At 39.0% G+C, this 23,479-nt stretch overlaps 1 protein-coding gene across 1 annotated transcript; it reads right to left on the reverse strand.

The window, feature by feature from the left end:
• Nucleotides 1–1,179: 1,179 nt before the first annotated feature.
• Nucleotides 1,180–23,186, reverse strand: gmps (guanine monophosphate synthase). Its single transcript, XM_034305180.2, has 16 exons — nucleotides 22,921–23,186; nucleotides 19,703–19,881; nucleotides 15,713–15,827; nucleotides 15,514–15,611; nucleotides 15,319–15,422; nucleotides 14,199–14,392; nucleotides 12,252–12,417; nucleotides 11,945–12,096; nucleotides 10,932–11,105; nucleotides 10,066–10,171; nucleotides 9,797–9,912; nucleotides 9,264–9,389; nucleotides 5,902–6,017; nucleotides 5,565–5,695; nucleotides 4,432–4,604; nucleotides 1,180–3,297 (listed from the first exon to the last, which is right to left on the reverse strand). Exons 1-16 carry the CDS (start codon nucleotides 22,945–22,947, stop codon nucleotides 3,196–3,198), a joined length of 2,079 nt encoding a protein of 692 aa, XP_034161071.1. The 5' UTR covers nucleotides 22,948–23,186; the 3' UTR covers nucleotides 1,180–3,195.
• Nucleotides 23,187–23,479: the final 293 nt, after the last annotated feature.

Consider the following 23,479-nt stretch of genomic DNA (forward strand, 5'->3'; position numbering starts at 1 on the left):
CTCTGATACAGTAGCTGTGTCCCCGACATCCTCAGAGACGCTGCTGTTTATGAAGCCAAACTTGTCACTACATGTCCTTCAATCAGCAGCTGAGAACTGTGCACCTGAACTCACACACACACACACACACACACACACACCCCTAAGTCCCTACTGAACTCACACTCAAGTGTCAACCTACTGTATAATGCTGAATTAACTCTCGCACTAACACTTTCCACACTTGATAAAACAGAAAAGCTCACATATTTGTCATTTTAAGTTTTATTTTTTTTCAAACGTGGAAAAAAAATCAGAGCTTAAAACCCTGCCTTACCAAAATATAGTACACTTTTAAAATGTGTAGTATAAAAGCAAGTGCATTTACACCACAGCGCTGTTGGATTCTGATTGGTCAGAAGGTGTTGATTAATTTTCTATAACAGCAGCTCTGACAGTAGTGCAGCTACAAATCACAGCTTTATATTAATACACTCGTTCTCATGTTATCGTTTCTCCAGCAACATCTTGCACAAGGAGTTGCTATGGAATCATATTTAACATTTATGGAAGGAGTCTCCAGTGTCAGAGGTAAAGCTGTAACTAAGTTTCCTGACATCGTCAGCATCTGGTTTCTCAGTAAAATGACAAGCTGCATTTTTAGGTCTTAGTTTTAAGAGAGAAAAAAAGAGAGACTGATGAGGGAACGACTGCTTATAGCTGCTATAACATAAGTGCGAACAGAAACACTAACGTGTTTTGCAGACGTTCCACAACATTAAATGGAACCTATATACGGATAAAAGGTGTGAGGTGTCGTTTCTTAATAAAATAACATTTTTAATTGTTAGCAAATTGTAGTATAAGAAAAATAAAACACTTCAGGACATGTTGTTATAGGAAAATAATCAACTTCAGGTCCAGGATCTTCACAGTAACTCTACTTCATCACACCATCTCACAATGCGGTCGATTATTCTCCTATAATCGCATAATACTGGGTGTTTTATTCCTTACGTAACACTCATACAGTATTTATTACACAGAAACACGTCTTTCTCCAGCCAGGTTTTTAAATTGGTATGTTCATGTTTTTTTTCCCCCAGAGAGAACAATTCACTGGTTGTTTTAAAATGTAAAAACTTTGATACATTACCTTCCAAACACCCTTTAACACACAGACAAAAAAAATAAAGCAAATTGTACATGGACTTCTTTATTAAAGCTCAGATCTCATTATACAAATGTCAGTTCTTCAGGAAACTGCATGCAGTGGCTTGGTTTTGAGGCACAATACTAAAGAAAAAAAAAAAAAGAGCTTTTTGTTCATTTTTATACAAAAAAAAAATTGGACTCAAACAGAATTGCATAAATCAAACTGAACACCATGTCAGATTGCAGCTGAACCCACTACTGAATTTCAATTCATATTAATAGTATTTTCTTCTGAGTAGACGAATGTAAAATGTACACGTAAAAAGGCGAGAGACAGAGAGGGAGAGAGAGTGAGACAGAGAGAGTGAGAGAGAGGATAAGAAAAAAGTTTGCAGTTAAGACAAGGAACCAGTCCACCCTTGCATTGATTTTTTTTTTCTTGCTATTGAATCAAGGATCGTGTAATGAGACATACAAAGACAATAAATAGCTAGGCATGTTATTCATCATTACGACACTTCTTATCTACATCAGGCATAGATTTCTGGTTTCGCCCCAAACAAACCTCTGTGTATAGTTAACAGAACTAAGCTGTAGCCCCTCCCACTTTCTATAGATTTACACAAAAAAAAAAAAAAAAAAAAAACAACTTGAAAATCTCGAAACGCGTTAATGGGTCATGTGATCACAGCTAAGCCCCTTTCCCCATCCCTCAGCTACAGCTTCCTACATCCAGCCTCAGGAGACGCTACACAGGAAGCAAAGCACCAAGGCCTTATGGGTTATTAAAATAAAAAAAAAGAAAAAGGAAAAAAAAAAAAAAAAAAAAAAAAACCTAGATATGGTTAAATGTGCAAACGATGCTCCCCCCTTCTCACACACTCACAGAAGCAGACACGAATATACTTTCTCAAGTCAACGCAAAAGAAAAAAAATGCAGCATGTGTTAGTTCTGTTGTTCACATCCCTGAAGGAAAAGGAAAAAAAATACACACAAGACGAGAAAACGAGAAAGGACAAAAGAACCAGGCACAAAGTCTAGGAAGCTCAACCGCACCAGGAAAAGCTCCTTCACAGCACGTTTCGCAGATCTCAAAAAAAAAAGAAAAGAAAAGAAAAGAAAAGAAAAAAAGTGGCAGTTCTTCCAGTGCCCTTACGGTCAAACCAGCTCTATTTGGCAAATAAAGATAATTGGTCACATGAGTTAGTAATGCAGAAAGTTCTGAGGTGAATAAAGCTGATGTGGAGAATGAAAGCAGAAAGTAGCAGTGATGAGAAACTCGTATGAGAAGAGTGTGTGTGTGTGTGTGTGTGTGTGTGATTTCTAGGGATGCATCAATACCGTTACTAGTATCAGCATCTTCCTACAATACAAGTAACCTGCTAAAACATTTTAATAACAGTATCTTCAACACAGAGTGCTCTTTATTAAAGATACGGTTTAAACGGCATCACGTCTTACAACGCGAAACTCAGCAAGAAGAGTTCATTGGTAGCAGCACACGACATCAACAAACAAACAAACAAACACAGCTAAATAAAACGTTCCATGACGCCATGATTACTTAACACTAAGTAGTTAACTTATTTTGTTATCAATTTTATCGATGCATCCCTAGTTATTTCTGCAAGCCTCAAAGTCTTAACTGCCAAATATATGAAACAGACGACTAATTCCTGAAATAATAAACGAATAACCAGCGTAATAATAATATTAATAATATTAATAATAATAATAATAAGCCCCAGAAAATGAGGCTGTGTTGAAGTAGCGGCTTCGGGGGTGTGTGTGTGTGTGTGTGTGTGTGTGTGTGTGTGTGTGTGTGTGTGTGTGTGTGTGTGTGAGTTAATCACAGTACTGGCTGCTGTTGTAGGGAATGTTGTGTTCTGATCTGTTCTCTGAGGGTGGAGAGCTTGTTGGTGAGTGTGGAAACATTGCCATGGAAGGATGAAGGAATAGGAAGGGGAGGAGGAAGTCCAGAAAAAGAGGGAAAGAGAGAAAAAGGGAGGAGGAGGAGGAGGAGGAGGAGGAGGAGAGCCCTGAGAGTTCAGCGCTCTTCTCTACTCCCACTCTGTGGTTCCCGGAGGTTTGGACGTGAGGTCGTACATCACTCTGGAGATGCCCGGGATCTTCTTAATTTCACTCACCATCTTCAGCACCACCTGCAGGACAACAGCAGAGTCAGCTACAGGCTTTTCCCCACTCATTTCTGAAAGGTTACTTAAGTATGAAATGCCTTCTGTGAAATGAAATGAAATTATGCAAAAATGTCACACAGAAAGCAGAGCTATATATTTACAAAGAGAATCATTTGTATTAATGAATAAATAAATGAATAAATAAATAAATAAACATGCTAAATTTCCAAGGGATGTTTTTGCTCACTGAGAGACTGGGATGAGAAGTAGGCGGAGAGAGGGGACGTTGGGGGCGGGGTCTATAAAATGACTGACAAGAGGCCCATCCAAAAACAAGAACAAGCATTGTGGCCTGTAATGCAGTTTTTCAAACTGGTTTTCTCAGCCAGGTAATACACTTGTGCTGACATCATAGCTTAAACTATTATTCTGTTATTGTTTTCTACATATTTCTCCACAGTACTTGCATTAGTATGAAAAAAAAAAAACCTGACTATTGCACCTTTGACTATGCCTCCACAATCCTGCGACTTTCTATACACCACTAAACCTTTTCTTGTGATTGTCACAATTGTCTATTTATCTATCTATCTAATTATTTGTTCATTCATTCATTCGTTTATTTCAATTTAATTTTACTTTGGCACAAACCGACTTCCCCATTTATGCATCATGAAGAGGGAGAGCATGAGATTAGTAGTAATAACAATAACAACAGATAAGACTCGGGTATGTGCTAGTCACAGAACTGGCTGCTGTTGTAGGGAATGTTCTGTTCTGTTCCCTGAGGGCGATGACCTTGTTTCTAAATGATGGTGAACTATTTTGGTATCTGTCAAAAATGCACCTACTGCCATTGATTTTAATGAGAACAATGCACTCACACACAGACAAATGGTGCTGTGCAAAACCTACGCTCTGTTATCCGTTTAAAAAGTTCACCAGAGTTGGACTTTTTGCGACCCACGATCTGACGTGACCGTGAATCATCTAATAGGACGAGATGAATGGAGGTATTGTGAAATACAAGATGCAACAGGTGACTGTATTTTAAAATATCTCCCTCATTCTTCAGTAGCTTCAAATAAGAACTACTGAACAAAGGCAACAACTGAGTAAATCAATACTGGCTGTGGACCGAGACGACAAGACACTCGCCTCCTCGGGGATGTGGTTATCCGGCGTGGCAGCGATGCCCGTCATGAAGTCACTGGTGATGAAGGTTCTGATGACGACGGAGCGCCTGCAGGACGGCTGCTTCTGCAGAGGGTCACGGTCGAAATGCAGCGGCACGAGGATGACAGGCATCTGACTGATCTTACTCGAGTAGCCTGAAGACACACACCAACATTACACCATCACACACTTAATCAAGCTGTGATCTTGTTGCTTTACATGTATAGTTATTATTTTCCGATAGTGTAACTAAGTATTTTATTCCTTACATAGTGGTTGGCCAGGAAAAATAAATAAATAAATAAATTTTAAAATGTTATAAATCAGTACAATGCATTCACAAAAAAAAAAAAAAACACAGTGCGGGACACCGGAACACACCACTACCTCTCAAAAAGTGATATTTTTTTTGCGTGTCTTGAAAAAACTGAAATCAATGACTTAATACCATAATGTCAAATGAAACTTTCATGACTGTTTTTCTTTGAATAAATTCCAAAATCACTTTTTCTTTAAAAAAAAAAAAAAAGCATAATCTTTTTGCATATTAAATAAAAATTAGCAACTTCAAAGTACAATACTAATATTGGGACTAATGAAAAATAGCATTACTTTTCCAAAACTAATGGACATTTTAGCATTTTATAAAACTTTTCCAGGATCGTGGGAACTCTGGGATTCAAACTCATGATATCACGGTGATGGAGTGAACCCTCAGACATGTGCAGCATTCGAGAGCCTCATGGCACGAATTTGTGTTATTTACCTGGTCTAAACATACACTACAGTACTTTTATTAACAAGCGGCCTGTGGTTTTATATCCATATCGCGTATTGTTCCGACCACATACAATTACAATTACACAAGACAATATTACTGGTTATATTTAGCTCTGAATGTGTCTCATTAGATAAACAGCTTTATACTTGGAGCTTGTGTTATGTACATAATTAAGCCCTGCACATAAACATGTAGTGTGTAGTGTATTTTACTCTTTTATTGCACGATCCAGCCTTGTGGTGAGAATGTTTACATCCTCAGCGCACACATTAACTCCACGCTTTTCCCCCCAGAAGGTCGTTCACTGTTAACCCGTGAGGAAAGCGTCTCTTACCCGACTCCCTGAGGATGGAGTGGGCCACGAAGTCGGCCTGTCTGAGCGTGCTCAGTACGCCTGTGGTCAGGAAGGTGGGAGTGATGTCTGTGGGAGGTTCCTTTACGTGCGACCCGAACACATACACAACTCTGAAGAAGAGGGAGAGGAATAAAATCATTCTAGATGAAAACAACACACACTCACTAAAGTGTAGAGCATACTTTAATTGAATGGAAGCTTAAGCAAGTTTGAAGGTGTAAGAGACAAGAAGCGTTCCTCTCCAACCGTTTAGTCAGTTTTAGAAACAACAGAATCAGAAATAATGCATGTGATTAGTGGAGGTGAGTGAGATTACCTGTTGATGGTGTGACAGATGCGAGGGATGAGTCTGGCCAGGAACATGAGCGATTCCCAGTGAGGAGCTTCTTTACTGGTCACCCCACATACGTAACTGTACGATCGCGCGTCACCCTGCACACCACAGCAAACACAGCAAATATTTTCTTTCAAATGAATACAGCAAACACAGGCAAAGTAAAAGATTTTATGGCTTTGTGATAGAAATATGAATCATAAACACTTGTCCTTCCTTAATTTATTATCTATAGTATGTTTATGTGCCTAAATAGAAATTCTAAGCAAATTTCTAACTGATCTCAGTATTCAGATACTGACTGCACAGGTCATCTCAATCTTTTCTTTTTGTTTGTGTTTATGTTTAAGTTTTGTGTTAACTTTCTTTTCTTTTTTACTTTTTCTGTTGCTATATTAATTGAATGTAATTTGACAAGTTTGAAAAACGCCTTCTACACTCTGGATATTCTGAATACATGACCAAAAATGCTCTGAAAGTAGAGCACATGTGACCGAAATGTCCCAATAAAGAAGCTTTTTGCCAGCATTTCTCTTAGTGTATTAAAACTCATTATATTTATACTGAGCTATGAGCTAATGATTAGAAATAAAAATGTAAAAAGAGATAAGCAGAATGTTAGTACAGACACTGGGGTGCTTTCATGAGCCTTTAAGGCCAAATAAAAATAATAATAAAATGAATAAATTAAATTATTTATAGTTCCATAAATCATGAGGTAACATCACTAGATATGAATAACACGTAGGTGACGGATTGTTTCACATCTTAAAATGGACCAGGTGTGTAAACTTGTAGTTTCGTTTAATTATTTTGATGCAGAAAGGAAGGAAATGACTTTTCACACCTACATTACTTCACAAAACCATACCTTCTGTTAAACTCTGAACTATTCAAGCAAAACATACACAGCATGCTCAGGAAGCTATGTGTTTTTTTTTTGTTTTTTTTGTTTTGTTTTTTTAAAAACTCCCTCCCGTGTGAGTAAGATTAAATTTAGCAGTCTGTGGTGCTGGGACAGGAAGTGTGGAGGAGGAGGAAGAGGAGGAGATCTCCAGCGTTCGGTTGGAGGTTCAGTCTAGGGAGGATAAAATCTAGAGTCTTCTTCACAGCAATGGCCAGAAAGAATATGAAAAGTCTACAAACACACACAATTTGACGTAAGCGACAACGCAAGCAGCCATTCTGTGATCCGTCTCACCTCTACAGGTCACCGGGTTCGATGTACACAGTGCTATAAACGCCAGCAGGCATGTTTAAAATGAGTCAAAGTTACAGTGTAATCCTGTAAAAACAACACACACCAGGGCGTACCTTCGCATATTCAGCAGGTAGCGAATTTCTGCCGTTCAGAAAACCGTTTTAATTCATTTATTAATTTTATACTTAGAAATTTGACATTATAATGCTATAGAATTGTCGAATCTGACAATCGAGTCTTGTTTCATTTTCTAGAACAGCAGCATTAATTCACAGGGACTTTTATGTGACTATAAACACATAAGTGTGAGGCGTTGTTCTTTTAATTTAAAAAATAAATAAATGAACTGTTACTTTGGGGTGGCAATAATAACTCTGCTTCATCACACCACCCTGCTGATTATTTTCCTCTAACAGAATGTCCCATCATCTTTATTCTTAACTTAAAATGGAGATATTAAGGTTATAGTTAAGTTATAAATTGAGTAACTACCACTCAAATTGGCAGAAATTTAAGGCTACTGCAGTAAGATCTGTCAGATGCCAGTCATCTTCGTGCCACGGCATTTTGACTGTGACCCGCTGCAGAAGCAGACCCATCACCACGACAACAGAGAAAATGGTCTTTGATTGGCTGCTTGCTTGCTACACAAGTCCGGCTTTACTCAAAGCCGTTTTCTGGGCCGAAACTGTATGAAGTGCTTTATTTCAGACTGGTTCAAAGGCAAATCCATAAATAAATCGAGCTTTTGTTGCCCTTTCAAGCTGCCAGGCAGAAGTAAACTTCGTCGGAGGCGCAGTGCTTACACAGCTCGATACTGTTGACTGCTTCATCTAGCTCGCTCAGTTCTAGTTAAATGTCAAGATCAAAGCACTAAAATACTCCTGACATACCAGCCGTGTCCCAGTTTGAGCTGAAAAAGGCTTCACATGTCTACTCAGAACGTATTCATCATTCACACACTCGACATAAGAGGTTCTTCAGCTCCAAGAGGCAGTTCTACATGATCACATTGCTGTGCACGCTCAGAAATTACACAGAAATACCGTTACTCAGCAATTCCACACAGCACAGCTGCATGGTGAATTCTAATCAGTCAGAAAATGATGATTAATTTTCCATAACAGCAGCTCTGACAGTAGTTTATATTAATGCACTCGTTCTAATACATTATCTTACAGTGGACGCTCCAGACAAACGGGGGATGCACAAGATTAAGAAAAGCCTAACAAACCTAAAATCTAACAGCGTGTGAATGTGAGTTTAAGTCAATTTAATGCTTATAATCTGTACAAAACCTTATTTTGGATAAATTATATGAACCCCACACAAAACGCACAAGCATCCTGGAAGAAGGAGAGAAGACAGAAATCCAGACGGAGAGAGACTAAAATAAACTCCAAACAGCGCGTCACGACATCTGTGTTTAACCACAGGCTCTGGGGCGACTGGATAAAAACACACAAACATCTGGAAATGAATGGAGCTACTCAGTGAGCCAGCAGCACGAGACAGACCATAATTCTGGAGAAAAATGAAACACAGCCCAGCAATTTACTGGAAAAAAAAAAAGCAGACAGCAAGTAAACAAACAAGCCTAGCCATCTAAAAGTGACACGTGACAAGACAATGGATGTATCAGAAAAGTAATCTCTACAACGTGTTAAATACAAAACATACTGTAGCCTATTTAAAGGTCTTCTAGATTATTTCACTCCAATTCTGAGTTAGAGAGAACAAAGTTTATAGATTTATTTAATTAAACATTCCTGGTCAAATAGGTCTGTAATACATAAAGCGCTAATTCTAGAGACTAGTAGCACTTTATATTATTATTTTTATTAGTAGTAGTAGTAGTAGTAGTAATAGTAATAGGATAGTAGTAATATTCATATTTTTATTGTGACTATTTATTAGTAATAGAATAGTAGTAATAATCCTTATTATAGTAATAATATCCTTATTACTATTTTTAGTAGTAGTAATAATATTATAATCATCCTTATTACTATTATTAATATTAATATTATGCCACTGAGTTGATAACGGTATTGCAAAGCATCTTTTGTTCAGATCCACTTTTTTTTTTTCTTTCCTGAAACCCCTGAAGTTGGTAGAGGACTCATCATGGTAGAGGACTCACCTGGACGCCGACGGATTTAATCGGCAGCAGGAAGGCATTTAGTGAATGAAGGCTGGTGATTTGCATCAGCTTCTCCTCTTCCTCATCCGATATGCACGACTTCACTCTCTGCAGCAGTGTGTGTGGCTGCACAGGAACAAACCATTTACGTTATTAACATAACATGGTAATGAAACCAATTACGCATGTATCCCAATTAGCATAATTATCATTAGGAAAATGGTGCATATTAGAGCTGGATGTAACAGGACAAGCTGTGTTTTTTTTGTCTTACAAACCTCCAAGAGAGACAAAAGAGAGGCTGGTGAGGGAACGATTGTTTATAGCTGATATAAGTGATAACAGGAACTAACTTGCACGTTACGTTCCCAAGTGTTTTATTCCTTAGATAATGTATACTGTGATCATAATGTGTAGCAATAAAATCATAATGTTCTACTTCTGTCCATAAGTTTAATCCCCACTGTACGCTGTAACACTGAAACCTACAGCCCATTTGTTGCTTTATTCAAGAAGAAAAAAAAAACTGTTACCTTCTTAACACTGGCAGAGAAGTCTGTGATGATTTTTAGGATGTTGTTGGTTTCAGCGAAGTCTTTGCAGACGTAAGGTTCATCAGCGCAGATGACTCTGATGGCCAAACCGGGACCTGGAGGATAACCACAAAAAAAGTGCACCATCAGTATTTAGCTAGTTCTAAAGCTGGACATATATATCTATTTCTATCCTCAATACTACAGGTATCTGAACACCAGTTACTGTGTCGAAAGATGTTGACCGATGCTGTAGAGCTGAAACTCACCAGGAAAAGGATGTCGGGAGACGATCTCCTCGGGGAGCCCCAGCTCTCGGCCCAATGCTCGCACCTCATCTTTGTGGAAATCTTTCAGTGGCTCGATTACTTTCCCCTGGTGGTCGGACCACAGAGACAGAAAGAGAACTGAGAATCTCCCAGTTGTGGATTTTTTTTTTTTCCACTAGGAGCAGTATTCTTACACGTTTGCTACAAGAGCAGTAATATCTCACTGTTCTTTGCTAACAAACACAGGAAACACATAAATATACAATATATCATTGGGAATGAGTTACACATGCAACCTAAGTTGAACAATAAAACTGTAAAGCAGAATGTTAATGTGCCAAGTGTGTGTGTACGTAGGGCTGTACAATTACCAGCACTTTAATCATGACATTCTGGCTTCTCAACTATTTAACTGAGAAGTTTAATTAAATCATCAGTAAAGATATTGAGCTTATGTTAGACGTGAGGTTTTATTTATTTTGCTGCGTTAAATCACAGTATCCTGATTCATTTATTTTAAATTTTGGTTTGGTTTCATACTAGTTTGGCATATTTATCTAATTTTTTCCTCCCAGAGTGCCATTGTAATTATATTATACTTAACATTTAAAACACTATGACTAAGAAGAATTTATTTCAATTCAAAGATTTATATTTACATTCAAAAAATATGGCTTATGGTCCAATGTTTTCTGTACATTAGCTTGTTTTCTATGAGTCTATGCGTTTGTTAAATCTCTATAATGATACTTCACTCAAGGACAACACACTGTGTGTATATTACGAGAGGGAACCAGGTGCTCGCCTGCCTTCATCACCATCATCATCACTGTGGAACAGGACAGGGGCAGAACGCCATGCTGTACCTCGTCTCTGAGTTTGCGGATGAGCTCCGTGTCATTGTGGTGAGTTTTGATGACATCAGCCTTGCCACTGGCCAGGTGAGACGCGCTCTCGATCAGGTCGGGTCTGAGCGTGCCCTGCGCCAGATACACATCCTCCGGCTTCAGGTTCATCTCGCCGATCACCTCGTTCGCCACCTGGACACCAAACCAAGACACAAGCAGGAACAAGAATACACAAGGTGAATTATTTTTAACATGGGTAGATACACAATGGCATTAAAAAATAATATTTCATGGAATTAATGTCAGAAAAGGATGAAGATCTGATTTCGCCTCCACAGGAAGGAAAAGAAATCATACAGTCCTCAGTTTTTATCAACTAAAGAGCATCAACATTTAAATTTAAATCTAGAAAGTAAATTTTCCTTCAGAATGTCCCATTCTTGTATTATTTATAGCAAAGCGCTACTGAATTCTTGATTGGCCAGGTGGTGTTGATTAATCTTCTATAACAGCAGCTCTGACAGTAGTGCAGCTGCAAATCACAGGTTTATATTAATATGCTTGTTCTAATACATTATTGTTTATATAATAACAGGTCTTAAAGGGACTTGTATTGAAACACTCCGGATATGGTGAAGTTTTCTGTAAGGAGAAGTTTATGGAAGGAGTCTCCAGTGTCAGAGCTTTTTAACAGTCTGAAGTAAAGCTGTAACTAAGTTTTCTGCCACAGGAAAGAGGAGTTTACTCACTTACTTGTGACTTCTCAGTAACGCAGCAATAAATAAAAAATTGTAATCTTTGGCAAATTGCTGTGGTATAAAAGGAATAAAACACTTTGGGATGTGCTGTTATTGGAAAATAATCAACTCTGGGGTGGTGACGGTATCTCAGCTTCATGTCAGGCTGCTTAACAACACCTGGTCATGTTTTCTTACATATATAACACACATTATATTATTATAATAATATACTATAATACTATGACACTAGTCAAGAACACAATGACCTGCAGGTAGATGACTTGTACACACCTTGACGAAGGTGTCGCCGATGATCTTTCTCTTCTCCTCAGGGTTGGTGGTCATGTTGAGGGTCTTGCTGATGCGTTTCCTGGGTGTGCGATCCTCCTCGGAGATGGGCAGCGTCGTGGTGCCGTTGTAGAACGTGTGCGCTGCATTTACAACTGCACAGAAATGAAGACAATTACTACCTAATTACACTCCCACTAACTAGTTATTATACTTACTAACTAATTATTATACTTTATAACTATAATAATTACACCAAATACTTTTCCAAACAGATCTTATCCTGATTAAGGGTAAATAGTTATGGCACCTTTGAGTTTAATGCCCAGTTTGGTGAGTGCCTCCTCCACGCTCTGGCTCTCCCTCTTCCTCATGAAGCCGTTGTCAATGTGGACGGCGATCACTTGATCCTGATTTAGAGCTTTATTCAGCAAGGCTGTACACACTGTGGAGTCGACACCGCCGCTTAACAATACCTACACACACACACACACACACACACACACACACCTCTGTTTAAAGCACTTGCCAAGTATGTCATGCCATTTTACATAACTGATTTACTTTAATATTACTGATAACACCACAGCTCTGTTAAATTCTTAATTCTGATTGGTCAAAAGGCACTGATTCATTTTCTATAGTAACAGCTCATTCACAGGGACTTGTACAGCAAACGCTCCACATAATCTAAGAGTAATAATAAACTAAATGTAAAAAAAATGTCTTATTCAACAAAGAAAAAAAAAAAACATTGATGTGGTGAAATTTCTGTAAGGAGATGTTTATCAATCATTTATAGAAGGAGTCTCCAGTGTCAGTGCTTTGTAACAGACAGAGGTAACGATAAGTTTCCCGACATCTTCACGATAGGAGCTGTTTCTCCGTAACATGTCAAGCTGTGTTTTTTTTTTTTTTTTTAAATCTTATATCTTCAAGAGAGGGAAGACTGGTGAGGGAACAACTGTTTAACAATAAATGCGACTACAAATTGATAAAATGTATGACGTCATTCTTTAATTAATAAAAAAAACTGTAATCCTTATATTACTCAAATTACTGTTACATAAGATGAACAAAAAATTAAACAGTAACTCCACTTCATCACACCACCACGTTGATGGTTATTTTCCTAGAATAATTTTCCCTAGAGATTATTTTTATTCTTAACAAAATCTAAAAACACATTCCTCCCTCACACATGCCTGAGTCATTATGTTTCTTGGCACAGGACAAAAACAGCCAAACACTGTAATTCACTGCTTTAGTCACAGGCCACGTAAACTGTAGGTACAGTGTTATCCTGAGTAACTACCGTCTGTCATTCCGACCCATATAAACACATTAAATAGCTCACAAGGCACAGCTTCAGGGATTCGGGGAGGGATAAAAAGGATCTTAATCCAATAAAGGCCTCTGTGTATTCACTAGAGGACAGGCCCAATTTATGGAAGCTTAAAGAGGCAATCACCTAGCTTCAGAAAAGATCAGATTAATAAGAGGTTTTAATTACCCCCCCCCCCAAACACAGCCACCCACCCACCCACCCACACACACACACACACACACACACACACACAGACAGACAGACAGACAGACAGACAGACAGAGCAGAGACCTCTCCTGAGTCACTGGATTATTCAGAAATAAGAGGAATTAAAGAAATTAGCCAGTGAATAATTTCCATATGCGAGCATGAAACCACATGCATTTAAATGAAGACATTAGAAACAATATGACTCTTGCAGATAAACAAACACACACACACACTTTTCTTCAAGCTTGCGACAGCAGAATTTGGCTCCAAACCTAATATTACACACCTAGTTGAGTTAATTAGGTGTTTATGAGGGTGTAAAAAAAAATTATTAAAAATAAGTCCTGCTTACGAAAAAATAAATTAAATAAAGCAGATCTCGTTTAGAGCTGGGTGACATGCAGATATAATTTCCATACCATGATAAATAACATTTGTTATTTATTTAATAACATAATGTGCTTTTCTAAGACCTCATCGGTATCGTTAACACTTTTTAAAACTATGGACTCGACTGCTAGTCACTGTGGCAAGCAGCTGAATAATGTATTAAATAATAATTTTTTTTTTTTTTTTTTTTTTTTTTTTGTGGCAGCTAAATACGATGCACACTGTGTATTATGAAAAAATATCTAGCATATACGTGACATTTCTGCCGTATGACCGCTCCCTCATCTCCAGCAGCAGGCGTGTACACGCCCACACTGCACTTTTCCTCACCAGCACTTTGGACTTGTCCACTTTCTCACGGATCTCGCGTATGCAGCCCATCTGCCGGTTCTGCACGGTGAAGTTGCTGGTGCAGCCGGCGATCTCAAACAGGAAGTTCCGCAGCATGTCCATGCCCCGCTCAGTCAGATCTACTTCCGGGTGAAACTGCGTCCCGTAGAGCTTCTTCTGCTCGTTAGCGATACCTGAGATGGAAAATGTGACAGAATTATTTAAGATCCATGAAGATTTTCAGCCTTTTTATTAGCAGTAAACCAGGAGGCTGAACTTAAAAGATGATTCATCGCTCATCAGAGGTGATTTGCAGATGTGCCATAATTGATGTACAAAAAATTTGTACAGTGAAATCCTAAACAAACATGTGCTTTTCTCTGGAAACATAAGCACTGAGAATAAAAAAGATGCTCAGCGACAATGCATCATTTTGTTCTTGTCCTCCAAAATGCGTTAAAACAGCAGGTGGGCGATATGACAAAAATACTGTATCACGATTCCTGAAGGCATTTCTACAGTACATGATATATATCATGATATACAAGTTTATATAGGTGCATTTAAAAAATGTCAAATATTTTTGAAAACTAAAAATATTTAAAACTGAAAAAGAGAATGTTATTTTAGAATTTTAAAGTTTAAGTACATTTTCATTATGTCACATCAGTTTGTAATAATATAAAAAAAAAGTTAATATTAATATAGACATCAATATACCCTAGTTAAAACCTGATTCAACAACTTAAAACAAGTAATGACAAATAAAATACAATTTTAAAAAATCATATAAAAATATCAATAGGTGTGAAAGCGCTCTTACTTAACAGCACTGCATAATTTAGCGATGGCTCTTCACTAACATGATTATATTATAATTATCTGGCAACCATCCGAGTGCTTTAATCAGGTGATCGTCATATTTGGGCCTGAATTACTTTGTTCGCTGCACATGAACGTAACTAGAAGTGAAAGATGGCTAAAATTACTCACCTTACTTCTAAAGAGAATAAACAGCACTTTACCCGACAGCCTGTGAGCCTTACGTACTTTTCCGCAAAGTTTCAGAGAGGATTTATTCAGAACATGTGCATAAACGTGCTGTGTTTCCTCTGCATACCTGCAATAATGTTGCCAGACTGAGCAACGACTTTGAACCCATCTGCTACTTTATCCACACTGTCACCATGAGTCAGGAGCACCATCTCCTCCTTCTGTAGACCCCTACACACACATACACACACACACTTCAGATTTAATCCACATGGACACAGTTTAAGACAGTAACTTTGTATTAAGCATTGTGAGCATGTACCTGAAAAGGGAGCAGGAGTTGTCTATTCCGATGCTGAACACGCCATCTTCTCTTACACTTTTCCTGTGTACCGTGCCTCCGAACACTTTATTCATCATCTATTCCACACACCAAACACACAAATACGCTGAATCTCTGCTATATTAAAATTAAAACACATTAGGACACATTAAAACACATCTGCGTCTCATTCCCACACCTGCATGCCGTAGCAGATCCCCAGTACGGGTTTGCCGATGGTGAATATGGCGGGGTCGAACCAGGGTGCATCTTCTGCGTAGACTGAATTCGGACCGCCAGATATAATGATGGCTCTGAGAAAAGAGGTGTAGAAAAAGGGTTAGAAAAAAAGGTGTAGGAAAAAAAAAAATCTGTGCTCATTTCAGACACAATGCCTCATTTATCAGTCTTTAAGTTGCGTGTAAAAGTTATAGAAAGGCTGATTTTATTCATACTCGTGTGCACATGTTGATACACCCATGATGAGCTAAGTGCATTCCCGACACCCACAAAACTCCATAAAAAGTGCACAGAGAGCTGGGAGCATGAAATGAAGGATCAGGGTAAACCCTGAAAGGCAGAAGTGGAAGTTATTTTGACTCACATCTATGCCAATAAACATTTTTAATAATAATAATATTATTATTATTTACTGTGTTTACTAAAGTGTTTACTAAAACTTCAGCTGAGGAGTTTGTTTCCAGTTTAGTGAAAGTGAAGTGAAGTGACTTGTGGCCAAGTGTGGTGACCCATACTAGGAATTTGTGCTCTGCATTTAACCCATCCAAGTGCACACACACAGTAGTGAACACACACACACCGTGAACACACACCCGGAGCAGTGGGCAGCCTTTTTTTGCTGCGGCACCCGGGGAGCAGTTGGGGGTTCGGTGCCTTGCTCAAGGGTCTCACCTCAGTCGTGGTATTGAGGGTGGAAGAGAGCGCTGGTCATTCACTCCCCCCACCTACAATCCCTGCCAGACCTGAGACTCGAACCCACAACCTTCAGGTTCACTTTCGGGTTGCAAGTCCGACTCTCTATCCATTAGGCCACGACTGCCCCCTTTATGGCTAGGCGCAGACAGACCGGCCCATCCCCTGTTTTTATAGCACCATTTCTTTTGTCATAATTGAGTGATTAGTTTTATTTGTCTTAATTTATAGTTTTGTGTTGGCTCGCTTTCTTTAGTTTTTATATTCTTTAATTATTTGCCAATCATATAAAACAGCTGGTTTTCACAAAAGGTTCTGGATGGTACTCTTAGTCAATCCCTGTTTTTGACAGAGACTCTAAAGCTCTTCTGTAAGTCTCTCTGGATAAGGGCATCTGCTAAACGCTATAACCGTAATAAAAATAAGCAATTTAAACTCCACAGTATATTCCAGTTATAAAAGTGCAGTAATCCATGCAGATTATATGATTTGACATGAATCAAATCGAGGTTTACATTAGTTAGTGTTGTCTGTAAGAATGTACACACACCCAGGAGCATGAGAAGAATACAAAAGATTTTCCGAATTTACAGGATTTTCACGAATACCAAATTTCGTGTAGATGCTCGTACGAACGATTTACAAATAAAGCCGATTATATTCAGCTTGACAAATGAGGCCTAAGCTAAATTTCAGCAACAATAAATACTAATTTTAATTGCACTCATCTTAAAGTGATTTATGAGTCTTGGCTCCTTTAACGCTTTCTTCCTCATACCATCTCAGGGAGTTTCTCCTCACCATCGTCACCTCACCTTTATTATTACAGGCCTGTAAAATCTGCTGCACTAAACATTCCTACACTGAGCTCCTCTAATTCTACCAAACATTATAGACTTTATAGATATGAGAATTTTGGATATCTGGTACCTGTATAATTATAACAATGTGGAAATTGTGATGAGAGTCGCATGGATTAAAAGTACAGATATTTATTTGTAAAGCATTTTAGTTTCTCAGACCACCACTCTAAAATGAATCATATGTGATGAAAAACATCTGCTAAGTGGTCCGAACTTGAAGCTTCAAAGCAAAACGTCACACCCAAGTTGTCTTGGCTGATCATAAGGTAAGGAGGAAATCTGGATCAAATTTTATCTTCAGTTGAAATATTCCTTTAGCTAGAAACTGTTTTTAGTTACAGCCAAAAGTAGCTGTCCTCTCTGGCTGGTCAATCCTGGGCCTCTATAAGCTCATGCATGTGGAAGAGGGCGGACAGCGCTTTCCTCCGAGCGCTCAGCTGCCCTGCGCCTTTGACGCAGCATGAGAAGCAGTTTGAAAAGGTGTGGTGGCACCACATGACTTGGAGGAAGCACATGCTATCTGTCGTGTATTAGAGGAGAGGTAGCTAGGAGGTGGGAATTGGCAAGTGACCGAATTGGGAGAAAGAAAAAAAAAAAAAAACCAAATGTATCATAATATAGCACACCAAAACACAGATGGTTAAAAAAAAAAAAAAAAAGCCAATAGCATAGACTATAATTATACAGAAGAAAACCTCACACCGCACTACGTGTGTCCTGAAATCCCTGAGCCGCTGTTTTCACAGCTCTTAGCCACCTTCATTAGATCAGCAATTTAACAGCCTGCTCTAATACCTAGTGCCAATTACACCGCCTCAGAGAGTACACTATGGCCTTTCTTTTTTTTACTCAGGCAATAAACAAACAGGCGACCCTGCTGCATCTCTAATCAAACAGATTTAACTGGATTAATCCCGCAGAACAAGAGGCATGCTTTGCAGTGTCTACTCACAACATTCTTGACTGACTACAAGGAAAATCACATGCATCTGCTTACTCACACACTAATAATTCATATATGTATATGCTTGTTGATGACTGTGTGTCTCAGCAGGACTGTTGTTTTGATCAACTGCTATTCGCTCTGCCCAGAAAGTGTGTGGGCTAGAGGCAGAGGCACGATGAACTGCTCTACAAGACCAAAGTGCCCTTTAAATCAGCACAGATTCCCCCACTGAGCTGATATACCAAACAGAACTGTGAGTGAGGATGATTTACACTTATTTATTATGCTACTAACAGCCATAACAGTACTAATGCACTATTCTGATTAAACATTCATGTATACAACTCTGTTTGCCTCTTCTCCACCATCTAAATGACAATACTGTAAGGAATAAAACACTCAGTGTTGTTCTGTTATAGGAAAACAATCAACAACGAGATGGTGTGATGAGTTACTGTGACCATCCTGAAGTGGATTATTTTCCTATAAAAGCATGTCCTGAAGTGTTTTTATTCATCTTACACCACAGCAACTTGTCAATTATTAAAATTTTTTATTTATTAAACAACACACATCATCTTTTTAGCTATTTATAGTTATATTTAATGCTGTGGAACGTCCAAGAGACAAGTTAGTTCCTGTTCTCACTTATGTTACAGCAGCTATAAACAGTCTCTCAAACTCTTCTCCTGACTGTTGCAAGGTGCTGAAACTGGAGACTCCTTCCATAAATGCCAAATAAACTCCTCACGAAAACAAAGAAAATCACCATATCAATGATTACACACGTTTTTAATCCGTATATGTGGAGCATCCTCTGTACAGGTCCTTGTGAATGAGTTGATACGATACTATAGAAACGATAACGTGTTAGAATGAGCGCATTAATAATAATAATAATAATAATGATAATAAAAAACCTGCATTTGCAGCTGCACTACTATCAGAGCTGCCGTTATGGAAAATTAATTACCGCCTTCTGACCAATGGAGAAATCGACAGCGCTGTGAAAAGATTTCTCTTATTGCAATGAAACCACAGGACAGAGTGCATGCTGCGCTCTGTTTGGACACGGAGAATTGCTTGTAGCGTGTTGCACAATAGTTAAAAACCTTTCAGCTTTCGATGACTCCTGTACATCTCGCTTCTGTTGCAGAGGAGTGTGAAAAGCGTAGAGGTGAATTTTCCGCTCATTACACCCTGAATTAACCATTTTAGTTCCAGTTTAAGAAAGTTAAATACTCTAGAATGAGTAAATCGAAGTAAAAACATGCTTAAGTGAACTGAGAAAGATTTATGAATTGATTTTATTGAATATTATGGATTATGTTCATGAAATAAACCTGTATTCAGGGGTCAAGGCATTTTTTTTTAACAGCTAAAGGAGTCTCTAACTGTTTTGTACTTGACTAAACAGTTAAACAGGACGTTCTTTCGGTCGTCTCACCTGAACCCCTGCTCTCTGATGGCGAAGGCAGGCGTCTCTAGCGGCAGGATCTCCGACTGCACAAACAGCTCTCTCACTCGCCTGTCAATCACTTTCCCATACTGTGCCCCGGCGTCCAGGATCACCACGGCCCCATCGTAGTCCTGCAACCCGTCTGTAGGCTCGCCACTGATATCCAGCTTAAAAAAAAAAAAAAAAAAAAAACAGAAATAAATAAACCCTCAATAACCTTGTGTTAAACTAAACAGGACGAGCTGACATTCATTAAGCCTCATGATGCACATGCAGCTAATCTGCGTGACTACAGACCGATGCAAAAGCACGCACGCGAAGGTCAGATGTCGGACATGTGCCTCGAATCAGGGATGAATCTGACTATTACCTGACCACAGATATGCACCGTACAGCGTCTGCTGGCAGCAGAAACCGTCTTCACAACATGCTGTAAAATTTTACAGTTCCTCAAAATGTGAGAAAGAAATCTGTAAATTCTCCACTTTAGGTGCTAGATGCATTAGGTTGAAAAATGCTGGAATATTTCTTTAATGCATGTATCTCCAGGTTGCAGGAGGGAAAAAAAAAAAAAACTTCAAGCACAGATGTATGCAAAGCACTCTTTTGTTTTTATATTGCTGCAGTGTGCTTTAAAGGTGTATGAGGTAAGACTAGTCTTTTTTCCTCCAAGATTAGGTCTCTAACAGTTTTAATGATTTCCGTCCATACTCACAAAGCTCTGCCCCCAGGATCTACTTTAGCACACAGAGCACAGTGTCTATAAAATGACTGTCAGGAGTCGAAGCCAAACACACAAACACAAACAAGTGTTCTGGAGCAAAAGTCAGTTTTCCAAGCAAGCTTTCTCAGAGACTTAATAAACCTTTGCTAGGTCACGGCTTAACCCACTGTTCTTTGTTTTGTTTTTTACTACTTATATGTTCTAGATATCTTGTACTAGTAAGGAATAATAAAAAAACAAAAAATTGCTATTGCACCTTTAATGAATTCTTCAGTCAAATGTATTAGTAAATGCTTCGACTCTGTTTCGATCTACTTTTTATGAAAGAAAACCCATGTATAGCTCCAATGTGTTAGAAAGTTGCACAAAACTCTCTAAAAGCAGCTTTGGTAAGATTTCTGTCTGTAGTTTTGACTTCTTTTATCAGTTCTTTCCTCAGTGCAGGGAAACGTGTTGAAATTCCTGTCTGTGGTAATCACACACACGCTCCACAGGCAGTCGAGGCAGATTAGTTAAACAAACGCTGGTGTATCCCTTTAACAGGATCCTTAATGAATTAGAATTACCATAATACTTTCTAATTTCTCATTGTAGAGGTATAAATATATTCTGATTTGATGCTCTGCTCCAAGTATGAAACATGTTACGGACGAAAGTTTAAGAATGCATGAGTGCGAGAAGCAGGAGGTTTTGAGGAGATTTCATTTTCATAATAGTCATGTCAGCAAGTCCTAACTTATTTAAATCAAGAAATATCACTATCTCTCTCTCTCTCTAAAAAACACTTGGTGTCATGCTGTTAAAGGAAAATAATCAACAACTGGATAGCGTGATGACATGATGTTACTCTCACTATTCCACAATTGTTTATTTTCCCATAACAGCACTTATTTCTCTTACACCTCAGCAACAGACCTACAATTACAATTTTGTATTTATTAACAAACATCATGGTTTTTTTGTCCATTTATAGTTACTTTTAATGTTGTGGAATGTCTGCGAGACAAGTTAGTTCCTGTTCTCACGTTATAGCCGTGATAAACAGTCAATCCTTCAGCAACCTCTCTCTCTCTCTCTCTTTTTTTTTCCTTTTTCTTGACTAAAACACACAGCTTGTCAGTTTACAGAAAGCATAATCTCATCCGTCCTGAGGATTTTCCTGTGGAGGAAAACTTACTGACACTGGAGACGCCTTCCATAAATGTTAATTGTCTCCTTAAAGAAAATGTCACCACGTCAACAATTTTATGTTTGTCTACGTTAGGTTTGTTGCTTAAATTGCTTAACACCACAAATTTGAATCCGTCTATGATTAGTCTTTAATTCCTCTAAATGAGAAATGACTGTGCGTGTAAATGTAAATATAAATGATAAAGGCAGCTTCAGTACTGTCAGAGCTGCTGTGATAGAAAACTAATCAACAATTCAACACCTCTACCATTACAGATGATTAATGCAGTTCAGAAATCACTTCATGAACACATCCTGAGACTTAACATGTCAGCAAATCAGCCATAAGCATGAACAGCACAGGTTAGGAGCAGCTCTTTTCCAGGCAGTGGAGTAGGAGCTGCAGTTCCCACGTGTTTGGCACATTTCACTTCCTTCACAAACACACAAACACTCACACACACTTCATGCAGTGTCCAAATTATCATTCAAACCCCATTAAACGGAGCACGAACAGACATTTTTGTATGCAAATTAAAAACTCATTCAGAGTGCACTACAGCATGTTCACTCCTAAAGTGTGCACTCAGTGCAACTTAGCTAGCATGTTAGCTGAAAACAAGCTCCAGCCCAAGCTTGACGTTTTATGTTTTAATTTTATAGTTTAATCCCCTACAGATCTCCATGACGCCTGTATTTTGTTTTATCAAAGCGTTTCAGTTACAAACACACAGAATAACAAGACGTTTAGATTCAACATGTGTGGTAGCTTAGCACTACAGCCGCTAACGTCTGGCTGAATCCGAATCCAAAGCCAATCCTCTCCTCGCTCCCTACCTAGGCGCCCTACCTAGGCGGTGAAATAACGGTCGTTCAGGAAGCTCTGTAGTGCACTACGTGTGGGTTTAGGATGCAGCCTTGCCTTCTTGTAAGCTAGCTTATCTTAGCTTGCCGTGGGTTTCCTACCAGGACTGGACTTTCGATATAAATGTGAATAAGATGTTTTAGGATTTTAAAAATAAACGACTAACGGAGGCGTTGTTTAAGTCGACTCGGTAGAGTACCGGAGCGCAGGAGTGAGAGCTCTGGAGGTCGGGGATAAAGAAGTTTCTCAGCCGCACACAGGCCAAGAACCGGACGCGGTGAAAGCGTCACGCGCCGAGCCCGGTTCCGCTCGCGTGCAGAGAGCGAGCGCGAGCTTAATCCGCCTGCCTGTTTGTTTGCTTGCTTGCTTGTTTGTTTGTTTATTTATTTGTTTCTAGCGTCTCCCGTTCCACAGGCTTGTTTCCTAGACCCGGTCCGGTATACTGACCTTGGTATCGCCGTTACACAGCGCCATGGATGCCTGAGAAAGTGAAGACCGGACGCTGCTGCTGCTCTTCTCTGAGAGAGAGAGAGAGAGAGAGAAAGAGAGAGAGAGAGAGAGACGCTCCTCGCGCTCGGCTACTGCGTGCGGAGTGACTCCGGTGAAGCACGTGCGGCCAGAGGAGTCTGATTTCCGTTCAGCGCGTGAGGGAGGGAGAGAGAGAGAAAGAGAGAGAGACTCTCACTGACGTTCATCTGGAGGAGACTGGAGGCGGAAAAGTTTCCAGAAATTGGACAAAGTGTGTGTGTGTGTGTGTGTGTGTGTTTTGCACGCGCCCTGGTTTCTGGCTTGGACAAGTTTTCTCTTATTAAAGGTGCAATAGTGAATATTTTTCATTTCTTACTTTAATACAAATCATATGGAAAGTTACAACAGTTTAAGGCAGTGTCTCAGAGCATGTGTGTTACTAAGCTGGGAAACAAAAAAAAAAGAAAAAAAAAAAACTGCCAGTCTGGAAACCCGGCTTCCGGCCCGGAATGTTTGTTTGTTTATGTTTGGATTGGCC

This window comes from Pangasianodon hypophthalmus, chromosome 6, assembly GCF_027358585.1.
Source record: "Pangasianodon hypophthalmus isolate fPanHyp1 chromosome 6, fPanHyp1.pri, whole genome shotgun sequence".
Taxonomy (NCBI): Eukaryota; Metazoa; Chordata; class Actinopteri; order Siluriformes; family Pangasiidae; genus Pangasianodon; species Pangasianodon hypophthalmus.